The following is a 23,345-nucleotide window of genomic DNA, read 5'->3' as shown; positions in this document are numbered from 1 at the left end:
GGACAGCGGAGGAGAAATATTGAGCCAGAAATCATAATTTTATTTGTTATGTTTTATCTTCTATCTGTTTGCATTTTTGGACAGTTGCTATAGCGCCACCAGTGTAATATTTGCTCTAGGTTGCCTTTGCACTTTGTGCTTGGAACCCTAATAAAAACACAAACGATAACAATAGGTTGCCTTCGCACTTGTGCTTGGCACCATAAACGGTGGGAAACAAAGAAAGTGAAGAGTTTAACAAATAAGTGATCAAGTTTGAATATATTTGTGATAAAATATAGAATAGCTGAGCTGTTCTGTGTGTGTGTGTGTGTGTGTGTTTGCGTGTGCGTGTGTGTGTGTGTGTGTGTATGTTAGGTTGGATCTTGGTGTTTATGGCAGTGTTATATCCCTTGATGTGGTATCCTTCAACACTAGAAGGGCGTATATCAATGTAGGTCTGACTGGGGTGCAATTTAACTGACAGTTTAAATTGTTTTATTTGATACAAATATTAAGCTTATGAGGCGTTTTCTATTGCGTATGTAGCCTCATGGTCTACCGTTTGACACTGGTTTCTGGTAGGGTTATTGTTTGGAAGATTTTCTGTTTCCCTCCTCACCTCACAGACCCAGAGCCACACACATAGACCAGTTAAGCCACACCTGTGACCACACCGCTTTCCTTTGTTCAGAGACACTGAACACCTTGAGAGCTGTGAGCCTTGTGGAGCTGAAAAACTCTTCTGTTCTGGTTTGCATCCTGCGGGTTTTAACTTGTTCCGCACTCAGAGTTAGTTTCATTTTCCCGGGAACATCACCTGTATCGATTGGTAGAATTATGCAAATACTAATCTTAACGACATCACAGGAGCGAAATTGATGATCACTGCAGAAAATAAAATAAAAGTGGGATGTTACGACTTGACGGTTTACATAGCATTATTCTATAGCATTATTATATAGTGTGGTCGATAAACACGTTTTAATGATATTGAGTTCAGCTTGTTAAAAGCATCAGAGGACAATATTCACCTTTCTAACGCGTCCATTGTCAATACCATAGTTGTTATATTGGTAGTCCGTGTCACGCTCATCCGCCCATCGCTCACCCGCTGGATGAGCCAGGTGGATTAGGGCCCCTAACTGGGGCCCTAAGTGACAGTTATTCAGTAACTACTGTGGAGTTACTGGTAAACAGACTAGGGGATACTGTATTAATTAATCATTCTGTGAATTAGCAAACTGACCAATTGATTATGAATGCAACTGAATTTTCCTGGGATTTCACAATTAGTTGATCAATTAACAAGGCACAGACGGGATGATTGTCATATTTTAATAAGGATATTCACAATACATACACACAATACATACATTAATATTCACATTTAAGGTTTATTATGTGGCATTAGTAATGTTGAAGGCTTAAAAGCAATTGTCCACCGCTGCAGGGCACGCTTTAAACCTGCCACCCTTGGTTTCAAGCGCTGTCGAGGGCTGGCTTGGGTCCCACACTGGATCGACTGGTAGAGCTGGATCTGACTGATGATGAGTTGTTACTCATTCGCGATCCATTCGTTCACCAGTAGTTAAGCTTTTTGAACCATTCGAACACCAGTAGTTAGGCTAGGGTTAGTGCAATGGATATGGAGTTGAGACGGAGGACAGGTTTAACATTTCTCTGAGTCTCACCATGTACACCCCAGTAAAGGCCTCTAGTTTGGCTCCAGCTGTAATGACTGGCGCTCTAAGATGCCGCCACACTCCACTCATGACGTTTATTTTTGCATCAGGGGACGATAAACAAATCATTCTTATTTACATTTCTGAGATGCTTCCTTAAAAGGTAAATGAGGGACAATAGCTTGGCTGTCATCGCTGAGAGATCCAACATCCATTTTATTTTTATATCAGCTTCTCAACTACAATTTACAGCAACGATTATGTCCAAGATATGCTATATATAAGATATATCATTTTTTTTAATGGTGTAGCCCCTTTAATTTTTCAACTTTTCATCATTCAATATTTCCCTTTGAAAATGTCTAGAAACTATTGTTTTTTGCATAATTCAGAAAGGAATATACATTTTTGAAAAGGAACTATGGAAAGTTACATGGTCCGACAGTTTTTAAAAAGATCATTTTATATGTATTACTTTATGCTGAATGTGTACACCATGGTTACTGTACAATCACAATGCTGGAGGCAGACAACTGCAAGCGCGTAATTTGATATTTTCAGTCAACACAAACTCTGCCAGCACTAGCAAACTAAGTGCCAGCAAAGGTTTGGAATGAACAGCATGTAGACTGGCCACTATAGAAATACACTTATTGAAATCCCCTTCTGAAAGCTTCCTCAACATAATCACACGACAATGTGACACACTAACCCTATTTTACCAACAGGTGTGTGTGTGGGATAAGCCAATAAAAGCCAGCTTCAAATTCTGCCCTGCCCTTTGACTTAGTGACAACACAAGTGGGAGTGTCCATTGGTATTCAGCATACCTAGATGTTTATGCTGGATAATCAGTCTACCAGCCTACCCAGTGGACTTGTATTACACTTGGTTTAAAAAGTGTAACTCTAGAAAATGCATTTCCGGCAGAAAATGCAGTGAGTGCTGTAGTGCAAAGTGAGGTTGAATATGTTTTAGTAAAGCCACATAGTTTAACACGTAAATAAATGTTAAATGGCTTAAATCAAATGAAGGGATTTGAACAGAGTCTAAATTAAGTAAACAATGTAAACATGCACACAATTTAAAAATAAATAAATGGTGGGAAACAAAGAAAGGGAAGAGTTAAAAAATATGTGATCAAGTTTGAATACATTTTAGATAAAATATAGAATAGCTGAGCTGTTCTGAGTGTGTTTGTGTGTGTGTGTGTGTGTGTGTGTGTGTGTGTGTGTGTGTGTGTGTGTGTGTGTGTGTGTGTGTGTGTGTGTGTGTGTGTGTGTGTGTGTGTGTGTGTGTGTGTGTGGATCTTGGTGTTTATGGCAGTATTTGATCCCTTGATGTGGGATCACTTGAGGTATATCAATGTAGGTCTGACTGCATTCTGAGGGGTGCGGTTTAACTGACCGTTTAACTTGTGTTATTTGATACAGATATTAAGCTTATCCTGATGATTCGTTTTCTATTGCGTATGTAGCCTCATGTTTGACACTGGTTTCTGGTAGGCTTATGGTTTGCATTTGGGTTTTAACTTTTTCCGCACTCAGAGTTAGTTTCGGTTTCACGGGAACATGGCAGCTGCAAAGACGGACCGCGGGATCCCACTGAGTACGGTAAGGTTAACATATCATCTGTATCGATTGGTAGAATTATGCCAATACTAATCTTAACGACGTCACAGGAGCGAAATCGATCGATGATCACCTCAGAAAATAAAATAAAAGTGGGATGTTACGACTTAACGGTTTACATTGCATTATTCCCATCGCAACCAATGTTTTGTGTGGTCGATGAACACGTTTTAATGATATTGAGTTCAGCTCGTTAAAAGCATCAGAGGACAATATTCACCTTTGTAACGCGTCCATTGTCAATACCATAGTTGTTATATTGGTAGTCCGTGTCACGCTCATCCGCCCATCGCTCACCCGCTGGATGAGCCAGGTGAGCGATGAGCGGATCGATCCCAACATATCGATACTACAGAAACTACTTCTCCTCTCTTCAGATCGATACCAGTTTCGGTTTTCTACGTTGAACCAATTTCATAGAGAGTAGAAATGTCTGCGCAAACAAGGCAAGGTCGCAATGCTGTTCAACAACACCCCTTTGTTTAACGATCAAAAACCAGACAAAGAGAAATGCGTGTGAGAACAAGACCCGTCCTGAAAACAGTTTCCCATTCTGTGATGTGGAAGTGTATTTGATTTTGATTCAAACGGTAAAGGTAATTTTAATTTTTGATAACATGAAGGTGGGAATTTGTATCACAACAGTTTCATTTTGGATGCAGGCTTTCCCCGAAAGAGTGATAGTCTAATTTAGTTATGAACAGGGGGAACTACATAAAGGTGTGTCGATGAAATTGGGATGGTATTAAATAGGGATGCACGATAACTTTTTTTTAACCGATACGATAACCGATAACTTTAAGCTCCTAAAACTGATAACCGATAACACACACACACACACACACACACACACACACACACACACACACACACACACACACACACACACACACACACACACACACACACACACACACATATCCATATATATGATCATGACCTAAGATCATGACATTGTCACGCAGACATCAGTAGAATCAACGGGGGTTTAGGGGGGCTGGCTTGCAAGGGGCGGGATATGACGTAGGGTCGAGGTTCGCAGGATGGCCGCTGTCACTCAGGTGTGTTTTGGTCTGACCGCAGACAGCAACGGAGGCAGAATGGGCAGAACTCATCACGATCATCTTAAATGTTGCTGCAGCGATGCATCATATATTCCGTTGCATCCACAACATCCGCATCAATCGATGAAAGATTGGAGCATGAGTTACAGACAAATAAAAGAAACGACGAATAAGAAAGGCGTTGCGAACGACTGCGTTACCAGAGGAGAGAGTGTCTTTTTTTGCTTCATTTCACATCTAACAAACACTGGGACAAATGTAGTTGATATCTGTGTTTAACTGAGAAAACAGGGAGTGGAAGGCCGGGACCCTATAATGTTCAGCTAACTGTTGTCAATAATAAGTGTTACGAGAGTAGTTTATGTGTGTGCGCAGGAATGGCAGTGTGTGTGTGAGTGAGTGGACGAGCGAGGAGAGCGAGCAGTAGCGTGTGTCAGTTTAGTGAAGTAACGAACGAGTCCGGTTGTGTCTGTGCAAACGTGTATTGTAACTGTGCGTTCACACCAAAAGACACAATTTTCGCCTGTTCGCGCGAAGCTGCGTATGTTGTCGCGCGACTCAGCGAAATCTGTCGCTGTGCTTAATGTGTGCACAGAAACGTGTCGCGGAGCGTTTTGCCCGCCAACGGTCATTCATGCCAATTCAGTCTCATCAACCATGGCCGAGATGTGTGTCTGTACCTGTTGTGGAAGAGGGAGAGACGTCGGAATGCCCGTCGTTTATGGGTTAATAATATAATCCGGAGGCGCACACCGCTTTGTGCCGTGATATTATATATATCGTATATATTATATTATATAGATATTTATATATTATATATATAATATTATATATAGAGCTCACTTTCTCCTCCTCAAGCTGCGGTTCACTGCGGAGTGCAGGGAACGGTTGGTCCATGGCGATGTATATTAAAGACCGGGTAAACCAAGAATAATTATGGGTTTTGAGTTTATAATACCACAGGAAAATATATTATTAACCACCCTGCCAAATTTGAAGGACTAAAAAAATCGCGAAGTATATAAAATTATGCTTCAAAGTTGATGAAAAATGAGCAGTAATCCCTGGCTCAGGACGGTGGGGGCGTGTGCGCTGCAGGCCAGGAAACCACGCCCATCACCGGAGAGCCAACTGCAAACTGACAATTCAAACCAGACTCGTGAACGGTAAAACCATAGACGGGTGAAACCACAGAATGCTAGTGCGCGGTTAATGTATTTATACCTAGAGGGCAGCAGGGGGCGGGTTTATGTGAGTATGACCGCTTTACGTAAAGCGGTCATCGATGTAGACCCGCCCATTTTAAACCTGCACACAGAACATTCTCTGAGGCCTAGCTCCTCAAGGAAATGATGAATGGGAAAAATATTTTTTACATGTTTTGAGGGACACATTTAAGGCCTAATTAATATGATAAGAAGAAAAATACTGAATTTGGTTTACCCGGTCTTTAACAGGGGGAGGGGGACACATGCATATTATGAACACAAGTCGACAACGATAATGTATACAATACTGGTAACAAACGATGTTTGTTAATATCAGCCGCATATCATTAAATAGACCCACAGTTGCGGCCGGTTCTGAACGGTTAGCCCAGCCGGCTGAACGGTGATTGGCTGTTTTACGTTGCTTCACCCAGGGAGTGAACTGATTGGCTGTTACGTGACGTCACCCAGGGAGTGAACGCTGATTGGCTGTTTTACGTTACTTCACCCACGTTACCCACAGGGAGTGAACGCTGATTGGCTGTCTCACCGCGAGTGCCGCGAAAGAAGTTGAAATATTTCAACGCACCCGCCCGTCTTGGGGAAAACTGTCGCCCCGTCAATCAAATCTTGTCGCGGGTCCCGGCGACAAAAAGTTTCGCCCGATACGCGTCTCTACGTTCACTTAACATTGAAACGTGTCGCGGGGCGAAGTGCGGTGTGAACACACAGTAACGTTTAGAATAAAATACCCAGCCTGTCAATCATCGGCGGCCGCTTCATTCCGACCATATTCCGACCTATAAGCAGACCCACTGCTGGTAAAAGTGAAGGGTGGTACCGCAAGGTGAACCACGAAAAGTCTTTTAGAAAAGGAATTCCGCTCCGCAGGCGCGCATCTACATAATCGTTCATAAAAAAGAACAGGTCATGCTAAGCTACCAAAAAAAAGTTTGTCGCTGATTTTCCAGTCGATTGTCCGTGCGTCTATGTTTCATGCAGAACTAGTTTCTTCAGAGCGTAATAAGATTTTGGTCGTGAGTGGTGCCACGGTTCGATACGTGATCGTGCTAAACCAATAAGATAGCTGCTTTTTGTCAACAGAATTGCAACATGGCGGCCCCCGTGGTTAGATTCAACGTTACCAATACCGGGCCAAATGGATTCTAAACAGTGCTGTATGTTTGTTTTATGTCATGTTTTTTTCATATGACTAAGACCTCATTAAGTCTGAGGTATTCTGTGTTTTGTTTTGTCTATTTATGCGCTTTTGGTTGTACCCAGAGGGGTGTTCCACAAAGCCGGTTTTATCACTTACCCAGCTAAGTTAACCCAGGGTTAGCGGCAACCCTAGGTTTTCCGTTCCAAAATGAACACGGTATGTAAGCTGCTATAGAAACATATGCTCTCAATCAAACCTGGTCGGAGCAGGTTTTGCGCAGTTTAAGTTTGGAAGATAACCCGGTTTCGCTCAGAGTAGGCTATTTAAACCCGCGTTTATCGCAGCTTTTACGCTTTTGCCTGTTGATATCGGAGCGCAAATAATTTGTGCAATTCACTGAGAGATTAATTAGACCATGGCTCGACATATTGGCCTTTCCGGATGACTTTTTGCTGGAGAGATATAGTTTTTCACGTGATTCTTTGATATATTTAAATAGCCTTCCCCAACCCTACATTGCAAATGTTAACAATCGTGGATCTGCCCTCCGTTTTTTTGCGACGGGTAGCTTTTTGTACAGTGTAGGAGATGCTGAGCACATAGGCAAAGCTACCGTCTGCCGCTCAGTGCGTCTGTCTTGCGCTGAAGCGGTTGTTGCGTAACTTCATCGTTTTTCCAGGCCATAAACCCACGAGACGCATTAAAATGGAGTTTCACCAACTTGCAGGTCAGCATTATCTACTTTAAGTGTTCCCAAATGGCTCCGAAATTATCCTTGTTGACTTTTCATCTGGGTATTATATTTCGGGATTTCCTAATGTAATTGGGTGCATTGATGGCATACATCCAATGTGAGCAATACATTTCAACAGGGTGAGTTGCATTATGAACATATCATAGACCTCATAATTGTTGTGCTTGCAAGATAGCTCAAAGTTTGTATTTGATCGCAGGGCAATTCGATGGGGATCTCCTAGGAGATCGAGGGTATCCATGCCTCCCGACGCTCATCACCCCGTACCCTAATCCCGCTCCTGGACCACAGACAACATTTAACCTGGCACACAGCAGAACCCGCATTAAGATTGAAAATACATTCGGGATATTGAAGTCCAGATTCCAATGCCTACGTGGACTAAGAGTTTGTCCGGAACGGGCATGCGATGTAATTGTTGCATGCGCCGTCCTCCACAATATAGCCACGCTGCGCAAAGAGATGCCTCCCCCCTTTGACCTGTTCCTCGAGGAGGAACACATTCCGCAAATGTTTGTAAGGGCTGACAAAGGATGCAAGACCACATTTGCAGAAATCATTTCAATAAAATAAAAAAAAACACACCAAACACAGTTTTCTTCCATAATTTTTATTCTTTAGTTGCTGAGGGAGGAAAAATAATAATTAGTACCTTGAATAGCAATATCATCATCGTCCACTTTGAATTTCTGCTCGAGATCGGTAAAATATGCGGCCCGTTTCGCCATTTTGATCAGGATTTCCATGATCCATACATCACGTCTTTATAGGTTTGCCGTGAACGCGCACAACCCTGTGTTAACCAACCCCGTGTTGATTGAACTAATTCATAACCGGTGCTGTGGAACCGACAGCTCTGGGTTAGTTGGCACAGGATCAATCAACCTAGAGTTCAGCGTTAACTCTGTGTTTGTTAAACCTCCGTTCTTGGAACACCCCAATGTACTGACTTGACTGTATACATAGCTGTGTCCAAGAAGAACAATGAGGCAAATATACCATAAGGTGAACTTTTTATCTTAAGTCATTTATAAATAAATAAATAAAAGGCAGTAATTGTACTTATACCAATGACCATTCATTCGTTCATTCATTCATTCATTCAAAATACAACTTTACAAAACTTACACAATACAATTACAGAATAAGGAATACGGCAATAAGACACTAGTCCTCACTGTCAGTGTCCAGACAGTTATCATCTTCCTTTTCCTCTGTGTCTTTTGTGTTTGCACAATTGGTACAACGACACAAGTCAGTGCAACACAGTCCTGCAGAGAAACAGGAACACCTGCCTTCCTCACGGGCACTCTCATTGCAGCTGCAGTGTATCACATTTAAAACACTGTCAGGGGCCGGATTTCCTGTCATCCAGGTGACGTGTAAGTTCCCATTCTCTATTTGCCAACCATATCCAGCAGGGGATGGAGCACTGATATTCCTTTTGAGACAGGACCTCATTATTACAGCCTGGTAGTTTGCCCTTTTGCAGTGCTGATGGAGGGCATCAGAAGTAGGGGGAATGGATAATTCTGGCATGGCTGATGATGCCATACAGAAAGCCTTGCACCTAGTCTCATTAACATTTTTGGCAGCTGGCTGGTCATATAGGTGGCATACATACTGGCAAAGTGGTGCGAATGTTGACTGCTCCAAGTTAAAGTTAGTACCTAAACTTTGAAAAGCCTTAAGATACTCCTCTTTCTCACATGCAACAGAAAATGTCTTTCTTTTACCTTTGCCATAAAAGGCACTTGTGGAGTCACACCCAGAAAATGTGTGAATTCCAATCAAGGCTGAACACACAATGGCTCCAAGAGCTGATGACATCTTGGTAATGTCAATGATACGTGTCCTGTTGCCAGTCCCTGTTAAAACATAAGCTGCATGGAAAATCTGTCTGCAGACTTACAGCAATGACTGCCACATCAGTGTCAGAGCTCTTGATAATGACAGCTTTATGCTCCTGTGCAGCATGTTGTGCATGTAAAAACACCCTTGTGTCACATTCTTCATGATCACACTGCAGGTCTTCAACAACATTAACAGACTGTACACCCTCCATAACAGTCACACAGTCACATTGATCTTTATGTGCGATGTACAAGCAGAGGTTTTTGCCCACTGTTGTAAGGTCTGCATTTTTGCATGCAACATACAGGAATTCGGCAAGTGCTTCCTTATTTGTTCCTTCAAAGAGAAACCTTTTCCATTGGGTTGGGGCCCTTTGATCCGGGCCAAAGATTTGCATGCGTTGTGACCGCTCTACGTGACCGTTCTAGGTTTTTGATACTGATGAGTGGATACTGGTCAATGACAAAGTCAATGCGTGTACACTTGTGCTGCAAAGAGAGTTGGAGTATGTTTGCAGTATGGTCTCTGCAAGCTCTCCAAATGTACCTGGTCTGGATCGCATGGCCTGTATGACTGCCATGCCATCAAAAAGAATGGCACCATCTACTGGAACTTGGTCAACCAAGCAGTCTCCACCTTTGTTCTCCAATAGATCCATGAGAGCAGATTTATTTGTTTTGGCAAGTAAACCATTAGCACTTGCTAATGGATAGGACACAGTTCTATCTAATATGACAGAATTTCCCTCATTTCAATTTTTATGCTCTGACCAAGGATGAGGAGCCTGGAAAACAACTTCTTGTCAGCACGAAAAATCACTTCTTTGCCTGCTGCAGATTTATTTTTGGGCTTTACCTGATCACTGAAGGTCTGCAGTTTTTGTGATTTTATGGGGGCAAATATTTCAACTGAATTGGATAACAGTCTCTGGTCCATAAACTCTTGTACAGCATTTTCACCCTTTTCTGGGGCAACAAGCAAATCTGTCATGATTTCTTCTGTTGCTACTCTTCCAGAGCTAAGACACACAATGCCATCTTGGTATACATCAAAAGGGTTGAGCATGGAATCTATGGTGGACTGATGGTACGGTTGTATAGGCATTGGGGGGGGGGGGGCTTTGAATGTGGAAATGCCCTTCCTCAGAGGCTGTCTGATTGCTGTGGACATAGGCTCGATGGCTAGACTCTGGAGCATAATTCCATTTGTATGGTGAGTGGTTCCACGACCTGATAGTCTCCTCACCAAAGTCAATGTTATCCCACACAAGTGTTGTGGGTGCCTTCTTTGAGAATCCTTTTGGTATCTTGTCTCTGCCTTCTACTAGTGTCAGTTGGGCAAGGCTAGTGTCCAGACTCAAAACTGTGTCCCATGATGCACAATGTCCCAGTCTGTTAAGACTGGGACAATGCGTGATGATCCTGTTAAATGTCAAACAGTTAAACCTAAAGTCAATGACTTAGGTGTCTGCTTACAGCCCTTGGAAGCAAGGTACACAATCAGTACGTTTACATGCACAGCTTAATTTGATTAAAGCCATAGCTCAACTATGCTCCTCAATTGGACAACTGCAATTGTCCGCGTATACATGGTGGTGAGTAAATCGATTCATTGGCCGAAGCGTGTTATTTAATTCAGCCTTGGGTTGTGTCGTTTGGTGTGTTGTCCCTTTTTCAGTCTCGCTGTCGGTCTGGGTCAACTCACTAGATTGGGTGGTTTCTGCACCTGATGGATCAGGTAACATGTTCACGAGTGTATCTGTTGACAGAGTCTCTGTAAAAACCAGCTCGCAGACGTTGCGCTTGGTGGGACAGTGAAACACCAGCTGAGGGAAATCACGAGTCAGCCTCTTCTTCAACGTATCTTGTCTGCAACACAACAAAACAGTGACAATTAAGGGTCACATGAGTACCATCAAAAGCAGAGAGTGATGGAGGTGGTACAAGTAATTACAGGCTAGAACCTTTCTGCCATACAGCACATTTAACACCAAAGATGCCCAAGACAGGCACACAACATCACAAACCACACAACACGTACACTCGCTGTTCTCCTTGTTGCCAACTGGTACATGTCTGTGCAAACAGCAAGACTTAAAAACTATTCCTCCAAACAGGCATGTCACACACATTTTGTGTTAAGCTGGCCTTGCACATGAGAAATAATAAGACTTGAGAAAATTGCATTGCTGTTACCTGTAGTTTGAAGCATCAAGACCTTCATTTGCCATCACCAGTTCAATGAAGGCCTTCCTCAGCTGGCCCATTCTTAGCACCTCTTGGTTGACAAGCAGCCTTTGGCGGATGATCGTCTCACAGAACATCTTATAGCTGACGTCAAACATTTTCTCATCCCTAAAGCAACACATATGAATGAGAAGTAAATTAATTAATACGTGTTGTGATTGTGTGCACATACAACAGAAGGAAAATTGGATGTTTACTTATATAATGTTAAGTAGATATATATATAAGGTCCCAGTAGCTTAAAGACATCACACATAACATACACATACAACATAAGCAGGATTATAAGAAAGACGATACTATTCTATATGAATAGTATCGTCGATAAAGATAGACCCTGTGATTCAGTATGTATGGTAAGGTGCTTTATGATAGTGTGTTTCATGATGGTAGTGCAAATAGGTAAGGCAGTGCAAGGATAATGTTTCAGCCTTTGACAGAGGATCCCTTTGTCGTTTGCCTGCTTTGTTGATAAATTTTTCCTTTTTCTTGCATATTATGCAAAGGGCAGGAAGGACGGGGCCAGAGCCTATGATTAGCAGGCCTGACCTGGATCTGAGTTTCTTTGTTGGATTTCAGAATAGACGTCGATGGCATGGGTTCAAAGACATCGTGGTCTTCCGTAACTTCTTGTTCTTGCTCTCTCTCATGTTCGAGACGTCTTTCCATTCGTTTGAATGAATCAGTTTGCATTGGTCAGTTCGCCAAGAAGAGTCGTTCGAATCGTTCGTTCAGTCACGTTTCCGGTAGTGGTGAATCATGGTTCTCAGTCACTAGCTGTGTTTGAAATCGTTCCCTATCACGGATATAGTGCACTATATAGGGTGGTTGCCATTTTGTAGTGGTGTTCAAATTCTCAGTGGTTTCACTTTCTTTCTTTTTTCACATTCACTATATAGTGGACTATAAAATACCCAAAATTTGAGTGAACATACGATGTTACTCCCATATACCACAATGCAATGCAGGCGCATTTACTGACGCAAATGACGTTTAGAAATGTTCAGCATAGTGTCCGAATTCTCGTTTGTTGGTTCCCTATATAGTTTACTATATCATAAACACTATATAGGGAATAGTGAGTGAGTGAATAGGGAACGACTCCCTCGTTCTCATTCTCAAACAAATCACGATCATGCAATGGAGAGTCGTTCGTTCGAACTGATTCGTTCGCGAACGAGCCATCACTAATGGAAAGGACATGCAACAGCATGAATAGCTTGGCTACAAAATCATGGGCCTATTGTTGGCTAAGCACAGTGAGCATACCACTTCTAAAATACAAAAAAGCAAACAAACAAACAATCCATCTCTGCAATCCTACTTTGAATCTACTGAAAGTTAGGGTGCTTTCACACATACAGCATTTAGTGCACACTAAATGAGTTTGGACCCTTGGTTCGGTACGTTTGCGTTGGTGTGAATGCAACCGGCGCACTTTGGCGCACCAAATCAGCCGTCCGAGACCTCCCTGAAGAGGTGGTCTTGATCCACTCCACTGATCTCCCTAAATTTGGTGCGGTTCCTCTGGTGTGAAAGCAACCGAAAAAGAATTGTCCAAAACTATGCATTGTGGGTGTTGGGAGCACGGAATTATGGGTCAAATTATTCATTTTTTATTTCCTATTGATCTCACGCTTACCCATTTGTTTATTCATCGGCGGCTCGAGATGAAAAAAGCCCCAAAACCCTCAAACCGCGGAGAAATGTGGACTAGTGAGGAGATAAAATGCCTCATAAATATTTGGTCGGATCAGCACATACAGGAACAACTTGCCACGACCCATAAAAACGTCTATGTTTATGCGCTATTCAGCAAGCAGCTAAGGGAGAAAGGTTATCTGCGGTCATTCAGGAGGCGGGCACGTCTCTTCTGTTTGAAGTGGCGAGCAATGCGCCGTCGGAGACTCCAATGCATCATGACGTTGTTTTCGAGTCGCAGCCGCGACTCATTTTCAAACTGAATAGTTTGCTGAAAGTTACCGACACATACAATGTAATAGGCGAGAATCAGCCCCAGGAGCGCAACGAAAATCTGTCGCTACATTTTGTTCTCGGAAGTGGCCCGTGAGTGGCGTCTTCACGGTCTATTTTGGTTTGCTTGGTCTATTTTGGTTCATTTAGAAATATGCATATGTGAAACCGAACCAACGTCTGTTTGCTACATTGTATCACATTTATAAGTCTCAATTTTGCCATTGTAGTTTACATAAAAATCTCTACAAGTCAATAGTTAATTGGTTATTGTTTCTTTAGTAGTTTGGGGTTTGTTAGTAAAAATTAGGTCCATCAGCGTAGATTCATCAGGGTTTCTCATGTTTGGCTGTGTTGGTTTGGATATGAGTTGGGATAGATTCATTTGTAGACAGATGTGTTATAGCGTGTCGGAGTCAACCATGAATACTGATGTATTATATTTGATCTGGATGAATGTCCCTTCCCAAGTCATTTTTGTGTGAATCACCACAGTGTTGTGTAATCGGTAATGGACGTTCCCATTTCAGCTTAGCATAAAGTTTCTCCACACCAACTCGACCAGCCACACCGGGCCCTTCAGTGCTATTGCTGAACTCATAGGTGAGTCCTCCTGTTTTGGTTTATGTGGTAGCATACATTAGTTTCAGTTTCTGTTTTTTTAAAGTGTGTTTTAAGTTTTCTGGAACTGGAAATTCACTTGACAACTGATAAAAGGCCAAATGTTTTACCATACACCTTCACAAATGCAATTTTTTTCCCCAAATGTTTTTTACTTAAAATAGCATTTTGTTAGTGTATGTATAGACTTGGTTGAAGTTTTTCATTGTATTTTCCTTAATCCTCCCCGTAGACAACGCATACGACCCTGATGTCAATGCCAAACAAATATGGATCGATAAGACCCAGATCAATAACATGGAGTGTCTCACCTTCAGGGACGACGGAAACGGACTCAACCGTGACTTGATGCATCAGATGCTCAGGTGATAGTTGATTATTTACAATATCTATGATTATTTAGAATATCACAACATCAGGGAATTCAATTTATTCATGACCATGCTGTGAAGTATTGTATGTAACATATTTTTCCTTTTCCCTTATAGCTTTGGATTTAGCGAGAAAAAAGCTGTGAACGGCAAACATCCCATTGGGATGTATGGCAACGGTTTCAAGTCTGGCTCAATGCGTCTGGGCCGGGATGCCATTGTTTTATCCAAATCAAAGAATGGCCTGTGTGTTGGCATGCTGTCACAGACTTACCTGGAGAAGATCGAAGCCAAGCACATCGGTGTGCCTATCATCAGCTTTAACAAACAGGAAGCCATTAAGTATATCCTTTTGAGCACGTCAAATGGGTCGACACTGTGTTCCTGGTCATTGCTGTTGTGTGTTGTGGATTACTGTTATCATGAAGTAAATTACTCTGGATATGTTAATCAAGCCATATCTGGTTCCTTGGCTAGGGCCTTTTTAGAGGATATTATTATTATTCATTTTTTATCGGATTATAATTGTTATTGGTTCCATATGCTACATATATAATATTCTTGTACCCAAGTTTAGACCAAGCTAGAGAAGTAGCTAGAACTAACCTTGCAGTGGCTTTCCAACATGAAAAATGGTTCATAATGTAATCATATTGTTTATCATGGAACTGGTGTCCTGCTGGTGTCCTGCTACGACACTAATGTTAAAGGGGTCTGGATAGAGGTTAAAGGTGAGGAGAGTTACATCCGCCAAGCCTAATAAGAACTTCCTTTACCTGAGTGACTACTCAGTGGGAGTGAGATGTGGGAGAACCGGGCCAGTCTGAAGGACATACTGGAACACTCACCCTTCAACACTGAGGAGCAGCTGCTCACTGAGCTCCAAGCGATTGAGTCCACCACCGGGACCAAGATCATCATCTGGAACCTCCGCAGGTCTGGGTTCATCCCCATGGTTACTAAACTTATTAAAGAAAGATTGGCATTAATGCTTTAAGCCCACAGAACACAGCGTGTTAGGACATTCTACGGTCGGGACGGACACAAAATAATGTTTTAGAATGTTTGCAGCTAAAATAGACCTATTGAATTCTGTAATACAAAGCAAGCAATAATAGCTGCTATCTTTATGTTGTTACATTCATTATAGGACAGAAGAAGAGAATATGGAGTTGGATTGCACCACAGAGAATGATATCTGCATTCCCTGTGATGACTTAGACACTTCAGACCCTGAGAGCAACTCCTTGCGTGTAAGTAGTAGCAACTTCAGCTGACCGCATGGTACACATAAACACCCTGTAGCTCTGGGGCAAGGCCCACATACCGAATGCAGAGTAAGGGATCAGACCTTCATGATGCAATATTAATTAATGAAGCTATTAAGATTACCTTATTTCTAAAACCATGTTAATGTTATCATTTTGAACATTTCAGACATGGGGATTCATAAGAAAACCTGATGTCTGCATTGTAAAATGTTATGTCCTTAAGCACTTTGCAAAGACCAAATAAATAAAATGTATTTTCTGAACAATACAATTAAGAAACTTAAGACGCGGCTAGATGTGAATCATTATGTGAGTTATTTTTTCTTTATTCTTGTGTGTCTGAGGTTGTATTTCGTTTTGTATCTATACTAAACGTAGGCATACTGCAGCATCCTCTACATGAAGCCATCTATGCAGATCAACATTCAAGGAAAGAAGTTGGATACCCGTCCAATCTCTGAGAGCCTTGAATATATCAACACCTCGTACAGCTACAAACCCAATATTGTGGTATCCTTTTCATCCAGACATAGAAACATTCCAGATTTTACTTGCAGAAGAAATCATTAATGAGTACATTCTCTGCATTTAACCCAGGGGCGGCGGGCTGCTACACGGTGTATCGCTGGGATCAACTCCAGTTTATAGCAGGCTTGTCTTTGTAAATGGACGTCTAGGTGTTCTGTGGTTATGTGTTATGGAGTGGGAGAAACCAGAGTACCCAGGTTAGACGCAGTGGAAAAAAATCCTGATGGCAATGTCTTCGAAGCCAGGACCTTCTGGCTGTGACGTACCAGTGCTAACCACTGAGCCATGTGTCACCAAACATTACAACATGCATCAGAGAGACAGATCGTCACAACAGTCTTCTTGATCAGTGTGAGTGTGTGTTTGGTTTATTCATGGATGTAATGTTTTTCATTCTGTGAAGAATCGACAGCAGTCTTCCGGTTCCAGAGTCTTCCTTAAGTCCCGTTCTAGAAAAAAAAAATCCCCATCATTTTTGGGGACAACAACAGCAAGGAGAAATATGGCCTTATGATGTACCACAAGAACCGACTCATCAAGGCATATCATCGTGTCGGCTGTCAGCTAAAAGTGAGTGTGTGCTTGTGTGTGAAATTTTAATCTGTGCCTTTTTATTATTTCTTATACTTCAACTTGGGTGTATGTGCTCCTAACAGGCTAAACACAGGATAAGCATCGGAGTCATTGGTGTGATTGAGTGTAATTATCTGAAACCGACTCACAACAAACAGGACTTTGACAACACCGACACTTACAGGTAAGGCCCCTGCTGTAATGGGGATCAAATCATGATTGCAAAATCATGAATTCATTTTACAGTGTTCATACTGTGTTTAGGTGGTGGTTAGTTAGTTATCAGCCCCGCCTTATATTCGCCTATGTTCGGACACTCTTAATCCCAGCGTAATTAAGAGCGGAAATTAAGAGGGCACACATGAGAGCCCGCAGCCTGACAAAGTCAAGATTTAACGGCCATTCGTGTAAGTGGGGACTGCCGCGAGACATGAGGTCTGCCCTGGTGGAAGCGTCCGGGCAGGAGGTGCAGAGGCCGTGAAGGAGCCGTATCTCTGTGGGCTCTGTCACGCCGATGCTGCATTTCTTCATCGTTGATGGTCGAAGTAGTAGTCTTGGTAGATGGTTCAAGCAACTGCTGGGAGAAAAGAGGACGAACTATACTGTGCTCTACGTTATATACACAGTGCCGCACTTTGATTGGTGAATAGCTGAAATTTTCAGTGCATGCGAGTGCGCTCACAAGAGAAGCCCATAACGCGAAGCCTCGACGGCTTAGCCTACATGAAATAGAACCACTACAAGGTCCCTCTTATCATTATCTGACAATATTTTGGGGGTTTTACAGGAACACTATCAAGAGTGTGGCAAGCAAGTTAAGAGAGTACAGTGGAAAAAGAAAGAACAACCCCAGCAATAATGTACCAGAGTAAGTCCACAATCACAGCGTTTGGAGTGCTTTAGGTATCGTCATCATACAGTCCAAGTTACCTGTATGATCTGACTGACCTTGGCATCTCTGACAATTGTTTGTTGACAGTGACGAGACGAGTGATGACGATGATGGGAACGAAGAGGTAAAGAAAATATATATATTATTATATTGTATGTACTATAAATGGTACATAAAATATTAATTAAACAGCTTTATTCTATTTTTTATCATTATCAGAATAATAAAGATTGAGAATGTTTATTACATGCTAATGTCATAAAATCTCTACATGATGAATAAGTTAAGGTAGCCAATAATCATCTTTTTAAATACTGTGTCTTTTTAATACTGCATTCGTTAGACAGGCAGGTGGTGGGAAGTCGTTTCCAGGTCTGCCTGACATTTACACAAAAACGAATTATACTTTGTATTGATTTACGTATTGAATTATATTACGTGTAAAAAGTGCTGCTATGATAATTCAGAGTACTGAAACCGTCTTTTTATCATGACAACACGACCTCCACCCTGAACACACCACAGTCCTCAGGAGAGGGCACTTCTGGTAATTATCTGGGTGGTACATACTTTATTTTGACTTCCTGTTTTCTTCACCTTCTGTTCTTTGTTTTTTTTACCAGCTGGTACAATACTTCAAATAATATTTCTCTAGCATGCAGTGTGTCCAGTAGCAGCAGTCATCCGGTAATAACAGGTGTATTCTCTCTGTCAAAACCCCCGTCAAGGTACGAAGAGACCAAGGCGTAATGATGACGAGGGAGAGTCAGAAATGCACATGAACCTGAGAAGCTCTACTGCTCCAACTCGCGAGAACGTGGAGATAAGCAGAGAAAGAGAGTTACTGGTTAGCAGCCTAACGCAAGAAAAACAGGAGCTGGCAGTGCAAATAGATGTACTGCACTTAAAGGTATGCCTTTTAGATTTAGTAGGTTGCTGGTGTTTCGCCTTTTCTTAAGCTTTTCAGTGCCAAGCTTAGTCCTCAGTTTCTCAGTGTACCTGACAATAAAATACTTGAGGGTAGGAAAATAATGCTGCAATGAAATGTGTCTTGAGTAGAAATGTTGACTGTCAACTGGGAAAACATTTGAGACAGCAACCGTGATGGAGTTTTATACAAATAAAATCAACACATCTTGTTAGTTGTTAATACATCAAACACCATGTGATTCCCCATTAGGTGAAGCAGTTGGAGGGGGAGAAAGCCAGCCTTTCTGAGGAGTGTGAACAGGACGATGCAAGGTCAGTCTCTCTCTCCTTCTCATCTACATATAATATAATAGAATAAAATGCATACAATTAAAATGGCACACAATATGTATTATTAATATATCTCTATTTCTTGTCAGCTCTTAAACAGTATGGAATCAGGGCTCCAAATCATGATGGACAAGTTGAGGGAAAAATGAGTGCAACGTCATTGAGGAGATATTGGAACAATGATAGCAATGGTCCTATTTCACAGCAGTACCATTGACCCATGTTGGTTACAAAGTAACAACATAAAATGTCCTTCAGAGTCCCACGGGCACCTTTTAGATTTTGGCAAAGACAGCGTTTAGCTATGATATACTGAGTAGTTGGCTAGGCTCCAGGATCACCTTGGCCTGGAGGAGTTAGTCTCCATTCCAGCTTTATTACCTTTTTTTAATGATTAATGATTTTTAGATTGTAAATTTCAAATATTTTGATTACTCTTTCGTGTTTGATAATTTAGTGTTTTTATTGATTGAATAGTGCTTTAATGTCTACTGCTTGTTGTACATGTGATTTTTTATATTGTTCTAATGCATGGCATTGCAGTAAGGGAGACTTTGGTCAAAGACTGGATAAAAAAAATAGACATATTGTATAGTGATCAGTTTATTAAACAAACATTTTATTGGTAATACGGGACATATGGTACTTTTTATTCATTCATAAAGGACAATGGCAATTAAATGTTTTGTTTTGTGTTTTGATTCTTCTTCATAACAGTAATGTGTGAGAACAAGTAATGTTCTTTACTTTAATATTTTAAGTTTGTGTGATGGATCTTTAATTAGTCATGAAGCTTAGCCATTATCAGCCTTTATCAGACAAGGCAGACCTCCCGAGGCTGAATGATGCATTAGAGGGCGGGCTTTGGCTTTCATAGGGTGTTGAACATGTTTGTTCATGCTTTCATTACGATTTTATGCAATCATATCACAAAGAATGAGAACACTAATATTAGTTGATAGTAAGGGTAGGTCATTTATTTTACAATAATTTTGTCATATTTGTTGTCATATTTGTTTAAATTATCTTGAAATCAATCCGACAGCAATCAATAAATCAAATGCTCTGACCAAAATAATTAAGAAATCCGGTATCTGTGACTTTTCCAAGTCTGTGATAAACCTGTCCAATCGCCATGACCCGTAGCTTTACAGACTCAATAAACGATGCATCTATCAAGGAATGTCATCAGTTAACACTTGGCTACTTCAATGCTGTCATAGACCATTTGCAACGGTACTGTACAGGCCACTGTAGCGTCTCCTGCGTTATTTGGAGAGGTTGGAAGACGGAATTCAGTTGGTTGCAATCTGCAACCTCACCACTAAATCCTACACACTGCACCTTCTAAATGTTGGATGATGGATTATGTATGATCCATCAGTCAATATTGGCTTTTATATTTAGGTCTAGGCTGTATTAATAAAAAAAGAATTGCATTACTTATAGCTATATAATCTATAGCTATTGTAATGTATATTTATTCATGTAACGGCATAGCCTACATGTTTAGACAAATACACATTTAAAAGTGGTAATGTGTAATATTTTAACCTGCTCATAGCTTAAAATAACCTGGACATATCTATTCAATGTTGATCGATAGTGATTTCAATAATGTTATCAATAAAATCCTATCCTATAACATGTATATTCTTAAATTAAATTAACCATTCTGGAGTACAGCAGATAGAAAAAGAAACATAGCCAGACGTAACAAAAGGACTAAGATGAGTTTATATTATATAATTTGGTCTTATGAGAGGGTGGTGAGGTGCAGTATGTAGAAGAGGCTACAAAAGAAAGGGTGAAGAAAAGGGACCATAAGGCATCGTTATTGATTACCACTCATATATAAATAGTCTACTCTGAATCTGCTGTACAACACTGACTTTACCTTCACTTTGTTGTCAACATTAGTTCAATAGATATGGAGTTGAGACGGAGGACAGGTTTATCATTTCAGGTTTAACGAGTCTCACCATCTACACCCCATAAAGGCCTCTAGTTTGGCTCCAGCTGTAATGACTGGCGCACTAAGATGCCGCCACACTCCACTCATGACGTTTAAATGAGGACAAAACCGAGATAATTGTATTTGGTGCTAAAACCGAAAGGCTTAAAGTTACCCAACACCTTCACTCTCTGTCCTTGAAAACCTCAATCAAAGCCAGAAATCTAGGGGTTATTATGGATTCAGATTTACATTTCGACAGTCACATCAAATCAGTTACAAAATCGGCATATTATCACCTTAAAAACGTAGCAAAACTTAGAGGGCTCATGTCTACCGAAGACTTACAAACACTTGTACATGCCTTTATCACTAGCAAGCTTGATTACTGCAATGGTCTCCTTACAGGTCTCCCAAAAAAAACTCTAAGGCAACTACAGCTTGTTCAGAATGCTGCTGCTAGAGTTCTAACAAAGACCAAAAAATGTGAACATATTACACCAATTCTCAAATCATTACATTGGCTCCCTGTATGTCAGAGAATTGATTTTAAAATCATGTTGCTAACCTACAAATCCCTACATGGTTTAGGGCCAAAATATTTAACTGATATGCTTCCACTACATAAGTCTTCTAGACCACTAAGATCCTCTGAGACCAATCTGTTAATTATCCCCAGAGTCAACACGAAACATGGGGAAGCAGGATTTAGTTACTATGCAACAAATAGCTGGAATAAACTCCCTGAGGATTTAAGACTTGCCCCAACTCTGACAGCTTTTAAAACAAGACTGAAGACTTTTATGTTTGCTTTAGCTTTCTGCTAAATCTTAAATCTACAATGTTTCTATTTTTATTTTATTAGTAACTTTGCCTTTCTAAAATGCATTTTTATTAACTCTGCCTTTCTAAAATGTTTTTTTTTTTTTTTTTTTTTTTTTAACTTTGCCTTTACTTTCTATCTATTTTACTTTTTACTTATCTATTATTTTATTTTATTGTATGACAATGTTTATATGTGAAGCACTTTGAGTCTGCCTTGTGTATGAAAAGTGCTATATAAATAAAGTTGCCTTGCCTTGCCTTGCCTTGCCTTTATTTTTGCATCAGGGGACGATAAACAAATCATTCTTATTTACATTTCGGTAAATATCGCTGAGAGATCCAACATCCATTTTATTTTTATATCAGCTTCTCAACTACAATTTACAGCAACAATTATGTCCAAGATATGCTATATATAAGATATATAATTTTTTTAATGGTGTAGCCCCTTTAATTTTCAACTTTTCATCATTCAATATTTCCCTTTGAAAATGTCTAGAAGCTATTGTTTTTTTGCATAATTCAGAAAGGAATATACATTTTTGAAAAGGAACTATGGAAAGTTACATGGTCCGACAGTTTTTAAAAAGATCATTTTATATGTATTACTTTATGCTGAATGTGTACACCATGGTTACTGTACAATCACAATGCTGGAGGCAGACAACTGCAAGCGCGTAATTTGATATTTTCAGTCAACACAAACTCTGCCAGCACTAGTAAACTAAGTGCCAGTAAAGGTTTGGAATGAACAGCATGTAGACTGGCCACTATAGAAATACACTTATTGAAATCCCCTTCTGAAAGCTTCCTCAACATAATCACACGATAATGTGAGACAAGGGGCCCTATTTTACCAACAGGGGTGTGTGTGTGGGATAAGCCAATAAAAGCCAGCTTCAAATTCTTCCCTTTGACTTAGTGACAACACAAGTGGGAGTGTCCATTGGTATCCAGCATACCTAGATGTTTATGCTGGATAATCAGTCTACCAGCCTACCCAGTGGACTTGTATTACACTTGGTTTAAAAAGTGTAACTCTAGAAAATGCATTTCCTGCAGAAAATGCAGTGAGTGCTGTAGTGCAAAGTGAGGTTGAATATGTTTTAGTAAAGCCACATAGTTTAACACGTAAATAAATGTTAAATGGCTTAAATCAAATGAAGGGATTTGAACAGAGTCTAAATTAAGTAAACAATGTAAACATGCACACAATTTAAAAATAAATAAATGGTGGGAAACAAAGAAAGGGAAGAGTTAAAAAAGATGTGATCAAGTTTGAATACATTTGAGATAAAATATAGAATAGCTGAGCTGTTCTGAGTGTGTGTGTGTGTGTGTGTGTGTGTGTGTGTGTGTGTGTGTGTGTGTGTGTGTGTGTGTGTGTGTGTGTGTGTGTGTGTGTGTGTGAGAGAGAATCTTGGTGTTTATGGCAGTATTTGATCCCTTGATGTGGTATCACTTGACGTAGGTATATCAATGTAGGTCTGACT

General features: G+C 40.7%; 1 protein-coding gene across 1 annotated transcript; it reads left to right on the top strand.

Annotated features, from left to right (window-relative positions):
- Positions 1 to 3,184: 3,184 nt before the first annotated feature.
- On the top strand, positions 3,185 to 19,677 carry LOC311358602 (MORC family CW-type zinc finger protein 3-like). Its single transcript, XM_084478693.1, has 15 exons — positions 3,185 to 3,277; positions 14,088 to 14,160; positions 14,411 to 14,543; positions 14,667 to 14,893; positions 15,338 to 15,485; positions 15,700 to 15,802; positions 16,199 to 16,330; positions 16,802 to 16,918; positions 17,005 to 17,105; positions 17,709 to 17,789; positions 17,901 to 17,937; positions 18,339 to 18,360; positions 18,542 to 18,723; positions 18,994 to 19,055; positions 19,163 to 19,677. The coding sequence occupies exons 1-15, from the start codon at positions 3,236 to 3,238 to the stop codon at positions 19,167 to 19,169; spliced, it is 1,467 nt and encodes a 488-aa protein (XP_084334819.1). The 5' UTR covers positions 3,185 to 3,235; the 3' UTR covers positions 19,170 to 19,677.
- Positions 19,678 to 23,345: the final 3,668 nt, after the last annotated feature.

The sequence above is a fragment of the Micromesistius poutassou genome, assembly GCF_964030765.1.
Source record: "Micromesistius poutassou genome assembly, chromosome: 14".
Taxonomy (NCBI): domain Eukaryota; kingdom Metazoa; phylum Chordata; class Actinopteri; order Gadiformes; family Gadidae; genus Micromesistius; species Micromesistius poutassou.
The sequence above is the reverse complement of the archived record's forward strand: the minus strand, read 5'-3'. Positions and strand labels throughout refer to the sequence as shown.

Coding starts and splice junctions, on each gene's coding strand:
- LOC311358602 (XM_084478693.1), top strand. CDS start 3,236: ATGGCAGCTGCAAAGACGGACCGCGGGATCCCACTGAGTACG. Junction 17,106..17,708: donor GACAACACCGACACTTACAG/GTAAGGCCCCTG, acceptor GGGGTTTTACAG/GAACACTATCAAGAGTGTGG. Junction 17,790..17,900: donor CCCAGCAATAATGTACCAGA/GTAAGTCCACAA, acceptor GTTTGTTGACAG/TGACGAGACGAGTGATGACG.